The 16,225-nt window shown below is 38.8% G+C and overlaps 1 protein-coding gene across 2 annotated transcripts in view; it reads left to right on the top strand.

Moving 5' to 3' along the window:
- Positions 1-2,730: 2,730 nt before the first annotated feature.
- LOC138947537 (uncharacterized) overlaps positions 2,731-16,225 on the top strand; it is a 37,939-nt gene continuing 24,444 nt past the window's right edge. Inside the window, exons 1-2 of one of the 2 annotated variants that reach the window (XM_070319030.1) lie at positions 2,731-4,262; positions 6,589-6,690. In XM_070319030.1, the coding sequence (XP_070175131.1) occupies positions 4,175-4,262; positions 6,589-6,690 (190 nt within the window). In that variant the 5' untranslated portion in view covers positions 2,731-4,174. The remainder of the gene's footprint in view (positions 4,263-6,588; positions 6,691-16,225) is intronic. The other variant, XR_011449699.1, reaches the window with a different exon arrangement.

Raw genomic sequence — 16,225 nt, 5'->3', positions numbered from 1 at the left:
CACTGACTGCAATCCGCCGGTCAGTTTTTAACAATATTTCATTTTATAAACAGATCACACGCAACCAAATGCACACATCTCATCAATTTAAACAACATAAAGCGGTTTCATACACTATTTTCCCCAGAAAACTGAACTTCATACAGTAATTAACGTTGGAACACGGGTGCAAATGTTCGTCTGCTAGTCCCATTTGACGAAAGAACATTATCTTAAGCGACACTAAAACATAAAAAGAACACACAATATCTGCCTTTACCGCCACAGCAGAATAACAGCATATCTGTGTACTTGATTTTAGTCCAAAACAGGGAAACTGACAAGAAGTGTAAACAGAATGGAATGATTTGCACGGAACTATACAACCGCGCATTAGTCGATCGCCTGCGCAGGTTGACTGGTTGAGTGATTCGGATTCGATCAAACTTTCGCACAAAAACTTCTGTTTTCTTTGAATAACTGAAGAAATGAGGAATAAAGAGGTTACACACCTCGTCTCAGTGATTATTAAAAATAATGGTCTCAGTTCGCGGTCATGAAAAAGCTCGCTGAAGCTCGCATTTTTCATGATCCGCTAACTTCGACCATTATTTTTAATAATCACTGAGACTCGGCATGTAACCTCTACATATTTTCGCTTTCAGTGCGCAGTCTCACCTTGCAGACTGCGAATTAATGAGCACATAGATGAATTAGAGAGGGGAGGGGGGCATGGTAGAATCTTGTTTTAAGAACATTACAAATGTGTGTCTTAACAGATTGCTCATGCGCGGACCTTCAAGACATCTTTCAGGCCTGTGATGGACTCATGATTGACCTTCAAGACATCTTTCAAGCCTGTGATGGACTCATGATTGACCTTCAAGACATCTTTCAGGCCTGTGATGGACTCATGATTGACCTTCAAGACATCTTTCAGGCCTGTGATGGACTCATGATTGACGGCTTCACCTTGTCAGACCTATCCAGTTTCAGCGCAAAGTTGAAGTCTACATCTCAGTGTCTAGATTTCTGTCTGCATTCGTCTGTTATCTGTCCTTCTGTCAACTATTATAAGAATGTTTTATTATTTCTATGCAAAGCGTCTTCTGTCTCTCGCCATGATAAACCAGATAACTGGAAACAAGATTCTGCCTACGTCTACTATCAGAGAACATGCAAATAGGTTTGAAATGCTTGAGTCTCAAGCAAACTACGACGCATTCTAAAACAAGAAACAAGAGGAATGTTTACGTTCCATACAAATGACAGCAAACACAAGGAAGGTATTTTTTTGCAATGTTTAATTTCATGAACGACTTAAAGTTGACCTAAACATGTTCGAAGAGAAGACGTACGTACAAATAATTTTTTTTAAACCCTTTGTATTTTGGTCGCAATTGCCTGTGTTCAAGCATACGATAGTATTTCGAAAGAGTTTATTATAAAAGCCTTTCAAAATTTTGGGCTTGGCCCAGAATGTGTTCAATGGGTGAATGTGTTAATGAACGACATTAGTATAATGGGGCTTACTGGATTTGCTCTGTCTGTTTGTTTGTTTGTTTGTTTGAGGCCGGCGGGCGGGCGGGCGGTGTTTGTCGGGTAAAACTTGTATCTCTGAGTCAATTAAACTCAAATTTCGTTAAAGTGTTAGGAATAGGGTTAGACGGGTGTATGCAAAAAATTACATTCCTAACGTTAGTCAAACGGAAGATATTAGCTTTTAACGCTTTTACAAACCGAGCCAGGGGACGAAACCCACCGACAGACTCATACGTTTGCGGGAATTCCCGCACCCAGAACTCCGAGTTACTTCCCTTCGAGTCTCGTTCTATCACTGACAGCATGCGTTGGATTAGAACTCCGGAAAAAAACAAGTGTTGACCTTAACGGGGTCAAGAAGCCCGCCCTTGGTAATATGGGGTGGGACATGGATTTTTGATCGAGACTTCATGTAAATCTCGAACACCATAGATCCTACATAACGACCGATTTTTGAAGAATTATTCCGTAAATAAACAAATAAATAGTGACGTCATTTGAACTACACAGTTTATATGTGGTGGGTTTTGGACGACCCACTTTTGAATTAAAGAAGGCATTTTCCTTTGTTTATTTCTATTTGGATGGCGTGGGTTGTGTAGAAGGATACTTTTTATGTTGAATATTTCTTTAGAAAGTATGGGCCGTTCATGAGTAATATCATTGGTACTGTGAAGGTTAAGTGACGCAAAAGTGTGTACGTCATTTCCTTTGGAAAGAGGCGGTAATGAGTTACTTCCCTTCGGGTATCGTTCTATCACTGACAGCATGCGAACATGCGTTGGATTATTAAGCCGCCTTGTAAAGGGTGCTTACTGGATTTGCTCTGCCTGTTTGTCCGGGTTTCAGGTGTTTGTTTGTCTACCATGTCACCACGTGTAAAGAGCTCGGTCAAATTTGTTTTAAAATTATTTATTAATTTATAAAAAAAATTTTTTTAATTAATTCTTTCTAAAATTTATTTATTTACTTAATTAATTTTTTTTTAAAATAATTTATTCATTTAAAGAAAAAATCTCTCTCCCTCTGTCTGTCTGTCTGTCTGTCTGTCTGTCTGTCTGTCTGTCCCACCCCCATATTACCGAGGGCGGCTTCTTGACCCCGTTAAGGTCAACACTTGTTTTTTATGTGAAAGCCGGAATTCGTCAAGGGTGCTCGTTTTCATCTTTTGCCTTTGTACTGGCCATTGAATTGTTTGCATCGAAAATAAGACAGAGTGGACGTATGAGAGGAATTTCGTTATGGTATAATAATGTTGATATTACAGCCGTTATCAAAATTGCTCTGTATGCAGACGATATAGGAAAAATATGTAGTGTGAACACGTTTTTAATTTCACAATTTGTGTGTATTATGGAAGCGTTTGTATTACCTGAACGTGTTTTTAATGAAGTAAATACCCTATTGTTTAGATTTGTTTGACAAAAAAGAGATCGTAATCGGAAGGCCTTTGAAAAGGTGAAAAGAAACGTGTTATGTTTTGAAATTGAAAAAGGTGGCCTAAAAATGATCGATATAAGGCAAATGCACATTTCTTTTTTATTACAATGGTTTTCACAACTGAGTACTTAAAATGAAAATGCTAATTGGATTTTCACCCCAAAGATGATGTATTTGTGTTTTGGAAAGCATTTTGAATGGTTTTTTTTATTGAATGTAAAAAGTGCAAGATTTAAAGGGTTAGACCTAGTGAAATCGCACTTTTGGGAAGCAGTGTTAAAGCATTGGCTGGATGATAAATACTGTGATCGTGGTACAGTCGGACTGACTTTATTATGGAATAATGCATGCATAACGTACAGTGGCGAAGTTGTATTGTTTGAAAGTTGGATACAAGGTGTATTGGTATTAACTGATATTGTACGTTCGAGAAACATCATATCAAGGTATTATGTGATTTGATTGGAAATTCGCCAAACCGAATTCTTGAATATTATGTTGTGAAAGCTGCAGTATCATTATTTATGAGAAAAAATGTTGTAAATATGAATGATGATGTTTGTAATGCCTTACCACTGTTTAACGGCAAAAATGTGTCATGTGCCTCGAGAATATAGGAAAAAGATTATTAATTTGAAAACAGAAAAAGACACATGTATAAATTGAACCACATTATCTTGATTTGAAAGACGTGCGTTAGTATTATAAAAAATTGTAATTTGTTTTTACCGATGGAAAGTATTTTTAATAGGTTTGAAGCATTTTTGTGTGAGTGTTCGAGGAACAAAAAAACGTTTAAGCCTAAGCTTGCTGTGTTTTATAAGTTGTATTTAATTCATTGTATGCGGCATTGTTATTTGTAGTTATTTGAATACAATTGTTAAAACATTTTTTTAACAAAAATACCGATGTAATCCCATTTTCAAACGAGAATTGTTCGCCGATTTAAATTTATTTAATTGTTTAGCACAGTTACGTTTCTTTTCTGAGCAAATCATTACCGGTGTATTAAACGTATACACTACATCGTTGGGCTCAATTCGACAACATACTTTCCCCAAATGGCTCCTTACGTATTACACCTTTAACCGACTTGTTCTTCTTTTTTTTTTCTCTTTTGTATGAGTGTGTGAAACAACTTTTTTCTTATGAGGGTTTGTAATCGGAGTAATATAATTACGCGCGTTCGGTGTATTATACTTGGGAGACAGTGATGTATTGTCATCCATTGCATTTATACAGCCGACCAGTGCTACTGCCAACATATATGCTGCTGAAGTCGAAAAGTCAAAGACACACAGGTGAGCATGTTTCTCTTTGTCTCTCTCTCTCTCTCTCTCTCTCTCTCTCTCTCTCTCTCTCTCTCTCTCTCTCTCTCTCTCTCTCTCTCTTTCTCTCTCTCTGTTTCTCTTTCTGTCTGTCTCTCTCTCTCACTCTCTCTTTCTCTCTCTCTGTTTCTCTTTCTGTCTGTCTGTCTCTCTCTCTCTTTCTCTCTCTTTTTCTCGCTCTCTCTGTCTCTCTCTTTCCACCCATTGCACACCGGTACGACCGAACTAAGGTAACGTTAAATTACTGTTGTGCACTCTTTCTCTCTCTTTCTCTCTCTCTCTTTCTCTCTCTCTCTCTCTCTCTCTCTCTCTCTCTCTCTCTCTCTCTCTCTCTCTCTCTCCTTCTGTATCCCTGTATTGCATTTTTTACATGGTAGGCTGTCTGAAGACTATACACTACATGGGTTTGGTACAAAGCTCATCGATTTATGTGCATGCTTTGATCTCAAAATCCAAAATAGTGTTTGCAATGCCGATAACTCCTGCAAGTATACTTATATTTCTCCTGGTGGTAACAGTGTGGTGAATTACTGTTTAGCCTCTGCAGACCTAGCCAATAGCATCCAATATTTAACCATCGGCGATAGAATCGAATCACTGCACATGCCCATCGTATTTCACTTGGGCCACAAGTACCGGTAAATCAGCGCCACCCCCCCCCCCCCCTTCAAACAAGCACCGGTTTCTAAAATTGTGTGGAACGATGCAAAAAAGAATGATTTTATTGAAAGAGTTAATTCATTAGTTTTTGCAGCTACCCTGAAGGAATAGTTAGTTAGTTAGTTAGTTAGTTGTTGCTTTTTGGGTCCAGCGGACCATATAGGCCAAATCAGGACCCCCCCCCCCCCCCCTGAAGGAAGCTTGCGGAGATAATCAGTAGAGATGTAGATGAAGGGTTGGACATTTTTACTAAAGGTATGTTACAGTCAGCAAAGTACATGACCAAATAAGTTAGAGGAAAGGCTGAAAGTAGAAGTGCGTCCTCTTGGTTTGATTTTGAATGTTAGGATAGCAAAAGATATGCGAGACCGTTGCTGAGAAGGTACAAGAGAGTGAGAACAGAAGATAAACAAGAAAAAGAGACAGCAGAGCAAAAGTATGCTGAAGTCTGGAAGGAGTATGCAGATTTTCTTCCTGGGCGGGGATATAGCTCAGTTGGTAGCGCGCTGGATTTGTATTCAGTTGGCCGCTGTCAGCGTGAGTTCGATCCCAGGTTCGGCGGAAATTTATTTCACAGAGTCAACTTTGTGTGCAGACTCTCTTCGGTGTCCGAACCTCCCCCCGTGTACACTACATTGGGTGTGCACGTTAAAGATCCCACGATTGACAAAAGGGTCTTTCCTGGCAAAATTGCTTAGGCACAGTTAATAATTGTCTACCTATACCCGTGTGACTTGGAATAATAGGCCGTGAAAGGTAAATATGCGCCGAAATGGCTGCAATCTACTGGCCGTATACAATTTCATTTCCCACGGCATCACTGCAGAGCGCCTAGAACTGTACCCACGGAATATGCGCGATATAAGACTCATTGATTGATTGATTGATTGAGAGTATTGGGCTAAAGCAAGTGGATATAACATGTTGCACTCTGCTGTTAACCCGAAGGAAATAAGGAAATGTAACAGAAAAGAGGTGCATTCCAACTAGGTACGAAAAGAGGCATGGTACGAGCATTTTAAAGCAAATATATCTAACAAGAAAACTGTCTCAAATCGCCCCAAGAGCTATAAAGTTTAGGTTGGGGGTTGTAATTATTTGACCACACACAAGGGATACCTTAAAATAAACGTTTGAGCGCTGAGTTACTCAAATTGAAAACGGCTGTGTTTTGAGTGGGCAGCCTAGACTGTAATTCTCATTGTGACGTTCTTTGAGCGAGTTATAGATTTCGACCTGACCATTCGCCCTGAGTATTTTATGCGCTATTCCTGGAGAAACAGATTTGAAATTGAGCCGAGAGCTACAGAGTTCGTTTTGGGAGTTGAATAGATGACAATATACACGAGGAATGTCTTAGAATTAGTGTTTGAGCGTTCTATTTTTTCAAATCTGAATGCTGTGTTTGGTAGTCATTGCATACCTTGATATTCTCCAACCGACATTACGTTTGTTTCTGTTGTGTGAAGCGTTTTAGCAATGTATGGCCCGAAATATGCTTGCGTAAGCTTTTGTATTTAGTCTGTTCTTGTCTTGGAGAGCAAAGAATTCTTTTGTCTTTCAACATTGCCTTACCAACAGTCATTGTTTAAAAAAAAATAATTATTATTGATGTTGCTGTGGTTGTTTTTGCTGTTAGACAACAAAGCCCTCTCCATGATGAAGTATGCAGCACTCGTTAAGACGTTGGTGGTCGTCGTGTTCCTGATGGAAGCGCTGGTACCTGGCTGTGATTCCTCAGGTAAATATCACTTTCATTTTCTTCTCCTCTTTATGATCATTCATGGTCAACACAAGGCTAAAAACCTATTTTTAAAAAGGAATGGAAAAGAAACTTATACAAAACTTTAGAAGTCGTGTATGTGTGCGTGCATGTGTGTGTCTATGAAAGTGAAAGATGGATGTAGTTGGGAAGCAAGAGAGAGGATGGTTTGGTTTATTTTATTCTTTTATTTATTCCTAAAAATGTTCACGTTTTTCCATACTATTTTACTTAAAATCTTGTTGGAAATCTCAGAATACAGAATAATTTAAGTTATTGAGACATCACAGTGCGTTAAGAGATTTATAGAGCAAATCGAGAAAATGAATTATTGAACGAAGCGCACTGTGATTGTTTCAAAAACGATATTGTCAGTAACGACAATAGATTAGAACGTTTTAAAAAGCACATTTTTCTGCCAGCGTTTGGATAAATTGTGGACAGGTCGAGTTAGATCTACTTCTGTGTGTGTGTCGGCTTTGCACATTTCGGGGGTAAGCTTATTGGCGGTTTCATCGCCGACCATGCATTGTACGCTTTGATTACCCTCTGTACCGTGTCATCGATTAGCAACTAACAGTATGAGTTACAGTTGAGTGAAATGTACCCGTTAGCATACAGTTTCACTTAAGTATTAATTATTGGTATAAAAAACAACATGTACCGAAATGTTCAATGCTCCCCAAAAAATGAACGACCCCCAAGCAACTGAGTGGCGTCCCCTGATGTCAAACGATGACACGTTCGTTCTCTCATTCGCCAAAAAATAAAGTTGGCATGTTATTTCTCGCAATGTACCTGCATTCATCTGGGAGGTTGGTGCTATGATTACATGGTAAGAATGTTTTGAAGCCTTCGCGTGTTCTGTTTACATCGTAGTTGTCTTGAAATATGCGAAAACCGTTCATTTCAGTCCTTTTTACATTTAGTCAAGTTATGACTAAATGTTTTAACATCGAGGGGGGAATCGAGACGAGGGTCGTGGTGTATGTGCGTGTGTCTGTGTGTGTGTGTGTGTGTGTGTGTGTGTGTGTAGAGCGATTCAGAATAAACTACTGGACCGATCTTTATGAAATTTGACATGAGAGTTCCTGGGTATGAAATCCCCGAACGTTTTTTTCATTTTTTTGAGAAATGTCTTTGATGACGTCATATCCGGCTTTTCGTGAAAGTTGAGGCGGCACTGTCACGCCCTCATTTTTCAACCAAATTGGTTGAAATTTTGGTCAAGTAATCTTCGACGAAGCCCGGACTTCGGTATTGCATTTCAGCTTGGTGGCTTAAAAATTAATTGATGACTTTGGTCATTAAAAATCTGAAAATTGTAAAAAAAAAATTTTTTTATAAAACGATCCAAATTTACGTTCATCTTATTCTCCATCATATTCTGATTCCAAAAACATATAAATATGTTATATTTGGATTAAAAACAAGCTCTGAAAATTAAATATATAAAAATTATTATCAAAATTAAATTGTCGAAATCAATTTAAAAACACTTTCATCTTATTCCTTGTCGGTTCCTGATTCCAAAAACATATAGATATGATATGTTTGGATTAAAAACACGCTCAGAAAGTTAAAACAAAGAGAGGTACAGAAAAGCGTGCTATCCTTCTTAGCGCAACTACTACCCCGCTCTTCTTGTCAATTTCACTGCCTTTGCCATGAGCGGTGGACTGACTATGCTACGAGTATACGGTCTTGCTGAAAAATGGCATTGCGTTCAGTTTCATTCTGTGAGTTCGACAGCTACTTGACTAAATGTTGTATTTTCGCCTTACGCGACTTGTTTAAGTTTTCATTCCAAAAACCAAATAATATATCTGTTTCATTCAAAGTTATATTATAATAAATTTGCTTATAAATAAAGTCTTTACATAGTTTCCAAACGTTCCTCAGCTCTTGACAATGAAACAAATCGCGTAAGGCGAAATTACTACATTTAGTCAAGCTGTGGAACTCACAGAATGAAACTGAACGTAGTCCGCCGCGAGTGCAAAACGCAGTGAAAGTGACGAGCCTGTTTGGCGCGGCAGCGGTTGCGCTGTGCTTCATAGCACGCTTTACTCTTTTCGTTTTAACTTTCTGAGCGTGTTTTTAATCCAAACATATCATATCTATATGTTTTTGGAATCAGGAACCGACAAGGAATAAGATGAAATAGTTTTTAAATCGATTTCGGAAATTTAATTTTGATCATAATTTTTATATTTTTAATTTTCAGAGCTTGTTTTAAATCCAAATATAACATATTTATATGTTTTTGGAATCAGAACATGATAAAGAATACTATGAACGTAAATTTGGATCGTTTTATAAAAAAATGTTTTGTTTTTTTACAATTTTCAGATTTTTAATGACCAAAGTCATTAATTAATTTTTAAGCCACCAAGCTGAAATGCAATACCGAAGTCCGGCCTTCGTCGAAGATTGCTTGGCCATAATTTCAATAAATTTGATTGAAAAATGAGGGTGTCACAGTGCCGCCTCAACTTTTACAAAAAGCCGGATATGACGTCATCAAAGACATTTATCGAAAAAAAGACAAAAAAGTCTGGGGATATCATACCCAGGAACTTTCATGTCAAATTTCATAAAGATCGGTCTAGTAGTTTACTCTGAATCGCTCTACACACACACACACACACACACACGCACACACACACACACACACACACACACATACACCATGACCCTCGTCTCGATTCCCCCTCTATGTTAAAACATTTAGTCAAAACTTGACTAAATGTAAAAAGAAGTGCTCAAGTGTATCCAGTTCATTACAAACTTCACAATTATTAGTTTGACATAAACCCATCTTGTTTAGTAAAATATTCGTTGGGTAAATTCTGTGTAAAATTTTCCAATGAAGCAGACGCAGTCGTTCTTCTTTTGTACAATTAACAGCTAACAGCCAGTGTCTTGATTCCAGAACAACATTATGCTTTCTTTGCCAAAAAGAACAGGCGCTCGGAGTTTGTACCTCGAAATTAACCAAAACAGTTCTTATTTCCCTTGGTGTAATATTACCAATACGAATCAAACCCTGCAACAGAACATATCGGTATAGCAATGCGTTAATCAGTTTTGTTTTAAGTGCTGTACATAACGCATTATACTCGAATTGTCTGGCTGGTTTATAACCAACCTTTTGACATAATTCTTCAAATGAAATCATCTTACCGATTTCATTCATGACATCCTTTACATGATAAATATGACATTTAATAAAATCTTTGAAAAAGAGGCATTTATGTTTATATTTTATATTCATGTTGTTCCATATACATTGATTCATCAATGGAACAGGTGTGGCATCATACTTTTTATACAAAATTTGTTTGTTGTCTAGGCAGGTTAACAATAGGCCCTACTTGTCTCCAAAAAACCGATCTGCAGTTAACAACGCCAACCAGCTTCTTGGAGGATGCATTAGAGTCAAAACAGGACAAACCATTACCCAAATTTGAAAAAACATATCTAGGAGTGACAGACCAGTAATTGTCTGTAGAGTTCTGCAGACCAATAGCCCACGACATCATAAATGAGTTGTGCATATCCACAACATTTATCATATTTAATCCACCATTATCTTTTAATTTACACATAATTGTTCGTTTTACTTTTTCAAACGCCCGTGTATTTGAATATTTTTTCTTCCAAATAAACCTGAACAAAATGGAATTAATTTGATGTAAAACATGAAAAGGCACAGCTAGAGACTGGAAAATATAAACGAACTGAGATAAGAAAGGTTTTAACAATGCAAATTTTACCTTGTATATTTAAGTTTCTTTTGGACCAATCAAAAATTATTTGTTGCATACGTTGAATTTTCTTAGACCAGTTGTCTTCAATTGATGACGCAGGTATATTGTTTGAAAAAACAATTCCAACGATTTTTACTTTCCGTTTCCATTTAAGACCAAAATATTGGTCAGTACAGTATTTGTTTGATCCAATCCACATGGCTTCAGTTTTATTTACATTCACTTCTAAATTGGAAACAGCTTTAAACATGTTTAAAATATGTAAAGCTCTTTCCAAATCTCTTTGATCGTGTAAAAAAAGGGTGACATCATCGGCATCCGAACCTCCCCCCGTGTACACTACATTGGGTGTGCACGTTAAAGATCCCACGATTGACAAAAGGGTCTTTCCTGGCAAAATTGCTTAGGCACAGTTAATAATTGTCTACCTATACCCGTGTGACTTGGAATAATAGGCCGTGAAAGGTAAATATGCGCCGAAATGGCTGCAATCTACTGGCCGTATAAAATTTCATCTCCCACGGCATCACTGCAGAGCGCCTAGAACTGTACCCACGGAATATGCGCGATATAAGACTCATTGATTGATTGATTGATTGATATAAGAGCAGTTTTAGGGCCCTCATTGGTGATTCCTCAAAAGGTGACATGGGTAGCCGGATACCCTCAACATCTTCATCTGAACGAATCTTAATTGCTAACAATTCAAGGGCTATAACAAATGCCATCGGCGAGAATGGACATCCTTGACGGATGCCTGATTCCACAGGGAAATGCTCAGATATATCCACCCTGTATAATTAATACAACTTTGACTGTTATTCATGATAACCGAAGCCCATTTCTTAAAATTGTCTCCAAAACCAAACTTATCAAAAGCAAACAAAATAAAGTCTTTGGATATGCTATCAAAAGCGCGTCGAAAATCAACTGCCAATAAAACTCCAGGTTTATCCATTGTATTCATAATATCTATGGTGTCATCAATAAGTCTAATCATTGTGCTAATTTTCCTACCTTTCATAAAACCAACCTGATTTTCATGAATAATATCACCAATTACAGTTGAAAGTCTCCTTGCCAGACATTTTGCGAGGATCTTGTAATCTGTGTTAGTGAGAGATATGGGTCTCCAATTCCCGAGATCATCTCTGGGTAATTCTTTCTCTTTATGGATTAATGTCAAGACAGCTTGTTTTTGAGTGGTCGATAACTCGCCATTAGCAAAGGATAATATAAAGGAGGCATGCTCATTTCAGTCCTGATGTACATATTTATAACCACACTTAATATAAGCTTAGCTTGTTGTGTGGTCACAAATGTTTATATCGCATATACATGCCACCCTTCCCGCAGTGGGGCACTGCGGTTATGAAATTAAAGGCCCCTCCTGTTTTTGGAACCGCAGGAGCTTTCTAGTTTGCTGTTAGGTAGATTTTTGGTTCCTCTTTCCTGTCATGCTCTCTTTTTCTTCATGAATTCTTTTCCTTTTTCTGCCTTCTTGCTCATTCACCTGTATTTTTTCCAAAAATCTCTTCTCTTTCCGCTTGTCTCGCGATTCATGTATAGTTTAATCTGTTAGTGTTCTGATGTAAGTCCAGCAGTAGATAGGTTAAGCCTATTTTAACATACTGGAAACTGGTAATCTTCCAGTAGGTATTAATTTAGTTTTACTAAAGCCTGCTGGGACACAAGTAATGGGTTAGTGCATTTGTAAACAGGACAAGTGGCCCCCTTCATCCCCCCCTTCCTCGTCCTGATATGGCTCTGCGTAGTCGGCTGGACGTTAAGCAACAAATAAACAAACAAACAAACATGCCACCCTGTATTTCTTTAATAAAATCTTGTTTAAATCAACTGATGGTGTCGTCTGCTACATACACGAGTAGGACAGTCTATTGAATCAGTCGACTTCCAAATGCTGCTTTGTCCAGCTCGAAATCTGTCAGAAAAAAAACCGAACTGCTTTTAGCCGCGGGAAATTTTTAGGGTAAAGCATCATTGTTTGGTAATGTGGAGACGATAACCTACATGCCACTAACACAGCGGATGAGAAGAATCTTCGCAAGTCGAAAGAAGAGGCTCAGATTCACTGTGGCACAGGCGCATGAAATCTGTCAAAAAACCCACAAAAAACACTTCTGCTTTTAGCCGCGGGACATTTAGGGTCAAGCATCATTTGGTAATGTGGAGAAGATAAGCTACATGTCACTAACACGGAGGATGAGAAGAATCTTCTCAAATCAAAAGAAGGGGCACAGCCTCGCTTTGGAAAAGGGCAGAAGAATTCTCTCTCTGGAAAAGTTAGCGCACTCCAAGAGTGCGCTGACAGTTTTAAGTGCGTTGCCATTAGCCAATCAACTGTTTCACATCAGTCATGTGACACCAGTACTCACTGACAATTATTATTATTACTATTATCATTATTATTATATTCTGATCTCCTTTTTTAAATCATGTCAGGAAAAAAATCATGCTGGTGCTTGTCGGAGACACAGACAAGACATATATCTATGTCGTGCATAATTCACGTAATTGCCGATTCTGCGAAATCGGCAACATTTTTGCCCATTTCGCGAGAGAGAGAGAGAGAGAGAGAGAGAGAGAGAGAGAGAGAGAGAGAGAGAGAGAGAGAGAGAGAGAGAGAGAGAGAGAGAAAATTGAATTGAATTGAACTTTATTTAACAAGGATTAAGATTTAAGGCTACGCCTTTTCTTACAATCTGTCCTTGGGACGCATAGAAACACAATTATATAATTAAAAAATTAAAACTTAAAAAGTTAAAAAGTTAACCAACAAAAGGAGGTCGGAAAACGTGATAATAAAGATGACGATGATGATGACGATGATGATGATGATAATGATGATGATGTTGATGAAGATGAGGCGTGAAGAGCATACATGGGGTCAACCCGCTATTGCTGTGGCCCGTTGTTGCCGCGGCCCGTTGTTGCCGCGGCCCGTTATTGCCGCGGCCCTTTTTGTTTTTTTAAAAAAAAATTTCATTTTGTGTTTCCATTATGTACATTAATTTTTATTGACGAGAAAATCTCTTACGCAAGGAGAAAGGACGACCCCCAGCGGAAGTTTTCGCCACGTCCGCAGGGATTGGAACTCGCAATCCTGTGCATTGGAGGCAGGCGCGGCGGCCCGTTGTTGTTATTCTAGAACTATGTCAAAACTGGAATATCTAAGGCAGATGCGGACAAAGTATTTAAACTGGGGACCTTAGGTGAGCGTAGCTGTCTTGCTTACCAGTCAGGCAGTTTATAACAGAATTCACTAATGCGTGAGAGTAGAGATGGGAGGGAGAGAGGGAGGAAAGAAGAGAGGGGGGAGAGGAAGTGTGGGAGGGATGGAGGGAGGGAGAGAGAGAAGAAAGAGGAGAGATGGAGGGAAAGAGATAGTGGGATGGAGGTAGAGAGAGAAGAGGGAGGGAGCGAGAGAGAGGGGGAGATAGGGTGGGAGGAAGAGAGTAGGAGGGAGGGAGAGAAAGAGAGTGGGATGGAGGGACAGAGGGGAGGGAGTGAGAGTGAAGGAGGGAGATTGTTGGCGGTAGGGAGGGAGGGAGAAAAGAAGGCAGGGAAGTAGTGAGATATATATAGAGAGAGAGGTAGGGAGGAAGGGAGGGAGAGAGAGAAGGATGGCGGAAGAGAGGGGGGGGGGGGGGAAGGAGAGAGCGAAAGGGAAGGAGGGATAGAGAAAATGATGGAGGGACGGAAATAGAGAGAGGGAGGAAAAGGGAGAGAGATCGCGAGAGAGGTAGGGAGGGATAGAAAGAGATAGATGGAGGGAGGGAAAGAGGGAGGGAAAGAGAGAGGGAGGGAGGGAGGGAGAGAGGGAGACAAGGATCGTCAGGAGAATCATAGAGAAGAAAAATGTTTGAAATAAAACGTCATAAGGTGACGTCATAAAGTCTCGCCGTATCGAATGACGTCATTTGTGTGTTCTAAACATTAAATGACGTCTTTTTTGTTTGAGTCCTCTGACAAGAATTTTGAAACTATCATTATACGAAAATTAGGAACCCCTTAGACTTACTTTGTTTTGCCAAAACATTCTTGCATTCTTAAAAAGTTGTTTTTAGTTGTGGACTTACTTGTTCATAAAATTATCTGCTTATTTAAGCACTCTAAAAAGTAGAAATGAACACAAAAGATGCGCATTGATTTGTTATTTTTGATGAACGAAAAATGTCATTTTTGAAGAAAAAAAACAGGACTTACTCGGTTTTGTTAGCACACGGCAGAGTTACCAACTCTGTTGTTTGATGGCATCTGACTGGCGCAAAATTGTTTAAAAAAAACCGGAATCAGGGGAACTTTCTTGGGGGAAAGTTCCGCGGCAATAGCGGGTTGCGGCAATAACGGGCCGCGGCAACAAAGGGCCGCGGCAATAACGGGTTGCGGCAATAACGGGCCGCGGCAACAACGGGCCGCGGCAATAGCGAGTTGTAACCGCATACATATGTGGTTATTCATAAAATCAAATGCATACTATGCAGGTAATTATAAATACAAGCTGGTAGCAATCGAACATGTAGCAATATATAGTGTAACAAAAATATGTTCAGAGAGAGAGAGAGAGAGAGGGAGAGAGAGAGAGAGAGAGAGAGAGAGAGAGAGAGAGAGAGAGAGAGAGAGAGAGAGAGAGAGAGAGAGAGAGAGATCAAATCAAATCAAATCAAATCAAATCAAATTTTATTTTACGAGGGTTGTGGCATAAGCAATATAAACGAGCTTCTTTTCAACCAGCCCTCGCCCAGAGAGGGACTATTCTAATCTTAAAATAAAAATAAAAATACAAAAAGGCAAAAAAACTATTCACATGACTAAATACACGTTGTAGGCTATACATACATTCTTGCGTTATGAAACACTGATGCTTTATGGACAGATATGATCAATATGAAAATAATCAGAACGAAGTCTTCCATCACTGTGACTTTTGGTAATTTGACATTAAATGTAATGAGAGGTGTTTTTTGAAAGTATTGAGACTTGTTGGGACTCGAACTGATTCCGGGAGAGAATTCCACAAAACGCTGCCAGAATAAGCTAAACTTGATTTAAAGAGATCTATCCGCGGAATGGGGACGTTGAATTTTCGGCTTGGTTTGGCTTTAAATTTTTTAATGAAAGCACTCGGTGCATGGCCGGAAAGTATTTTGTGAAGGAGCACGCCTTTATTTGATTTAAATCTTTCTTTTAAGGGCAAAATCTTAATTTTTTTATAATCGTCGAAAACAGGACTGGATTGTTTTAATAGAACTGATTTTAGTGCTCGTCTGTGTAGACTATACAGTGGTTTTAAAATATTTGCACTCGCTGAGTCCCAGATGGTCGAACAATAATCCGTGATGGTTTGTATGTATGCATTATAAAATAATAACCTTGAGTGTGGATCAAGAAAGTGTTTTATTCTGTTCAACAAATATATTTTCCTCGACATGGTTTTACACAACGATCTAACATGATGGGTCCAAGATAAATTATTATCGATATTTACTCCCAAAACTTTGTGATCTCCTACTTCCGCTATTGCATCGTTGCCAATTAATAAGGAATGAGGATTATTCTTGATGTTTTGTCTTTTTTGCCTTGTTGTAATCAACATGTATTATTATTAGAGAGAGAGAGAGAGAGAGAGAGAGAGAGAGAGAGAGAGAGAGAGAGAGAGAGAGAGAGAGAGAGAGAGAGAGAGAGAGAGAGAGAGAGAGAGAGAGAGAGAGAATGTGCGT

The sequence above is a fragment of the Littorina saxatilis genome, linkage group LG14, assembly GCF_037325665.1.
Source record: "Littorina saxatilis isolate snail1 linkage group LG14, US_GU_Lsax_2.0, whole genome shotgun sequence".
NCBI lineage: Eukaryota > Metazoa > Mollusca > Gastropoda > Littorinimorpha > Littorinidae > Littorina > Littorina saxatilis.
Note: the sequence above shows the minus strand (reverse complement) of the source record. Positions and strands in the feature narration are given on the sequence as shown.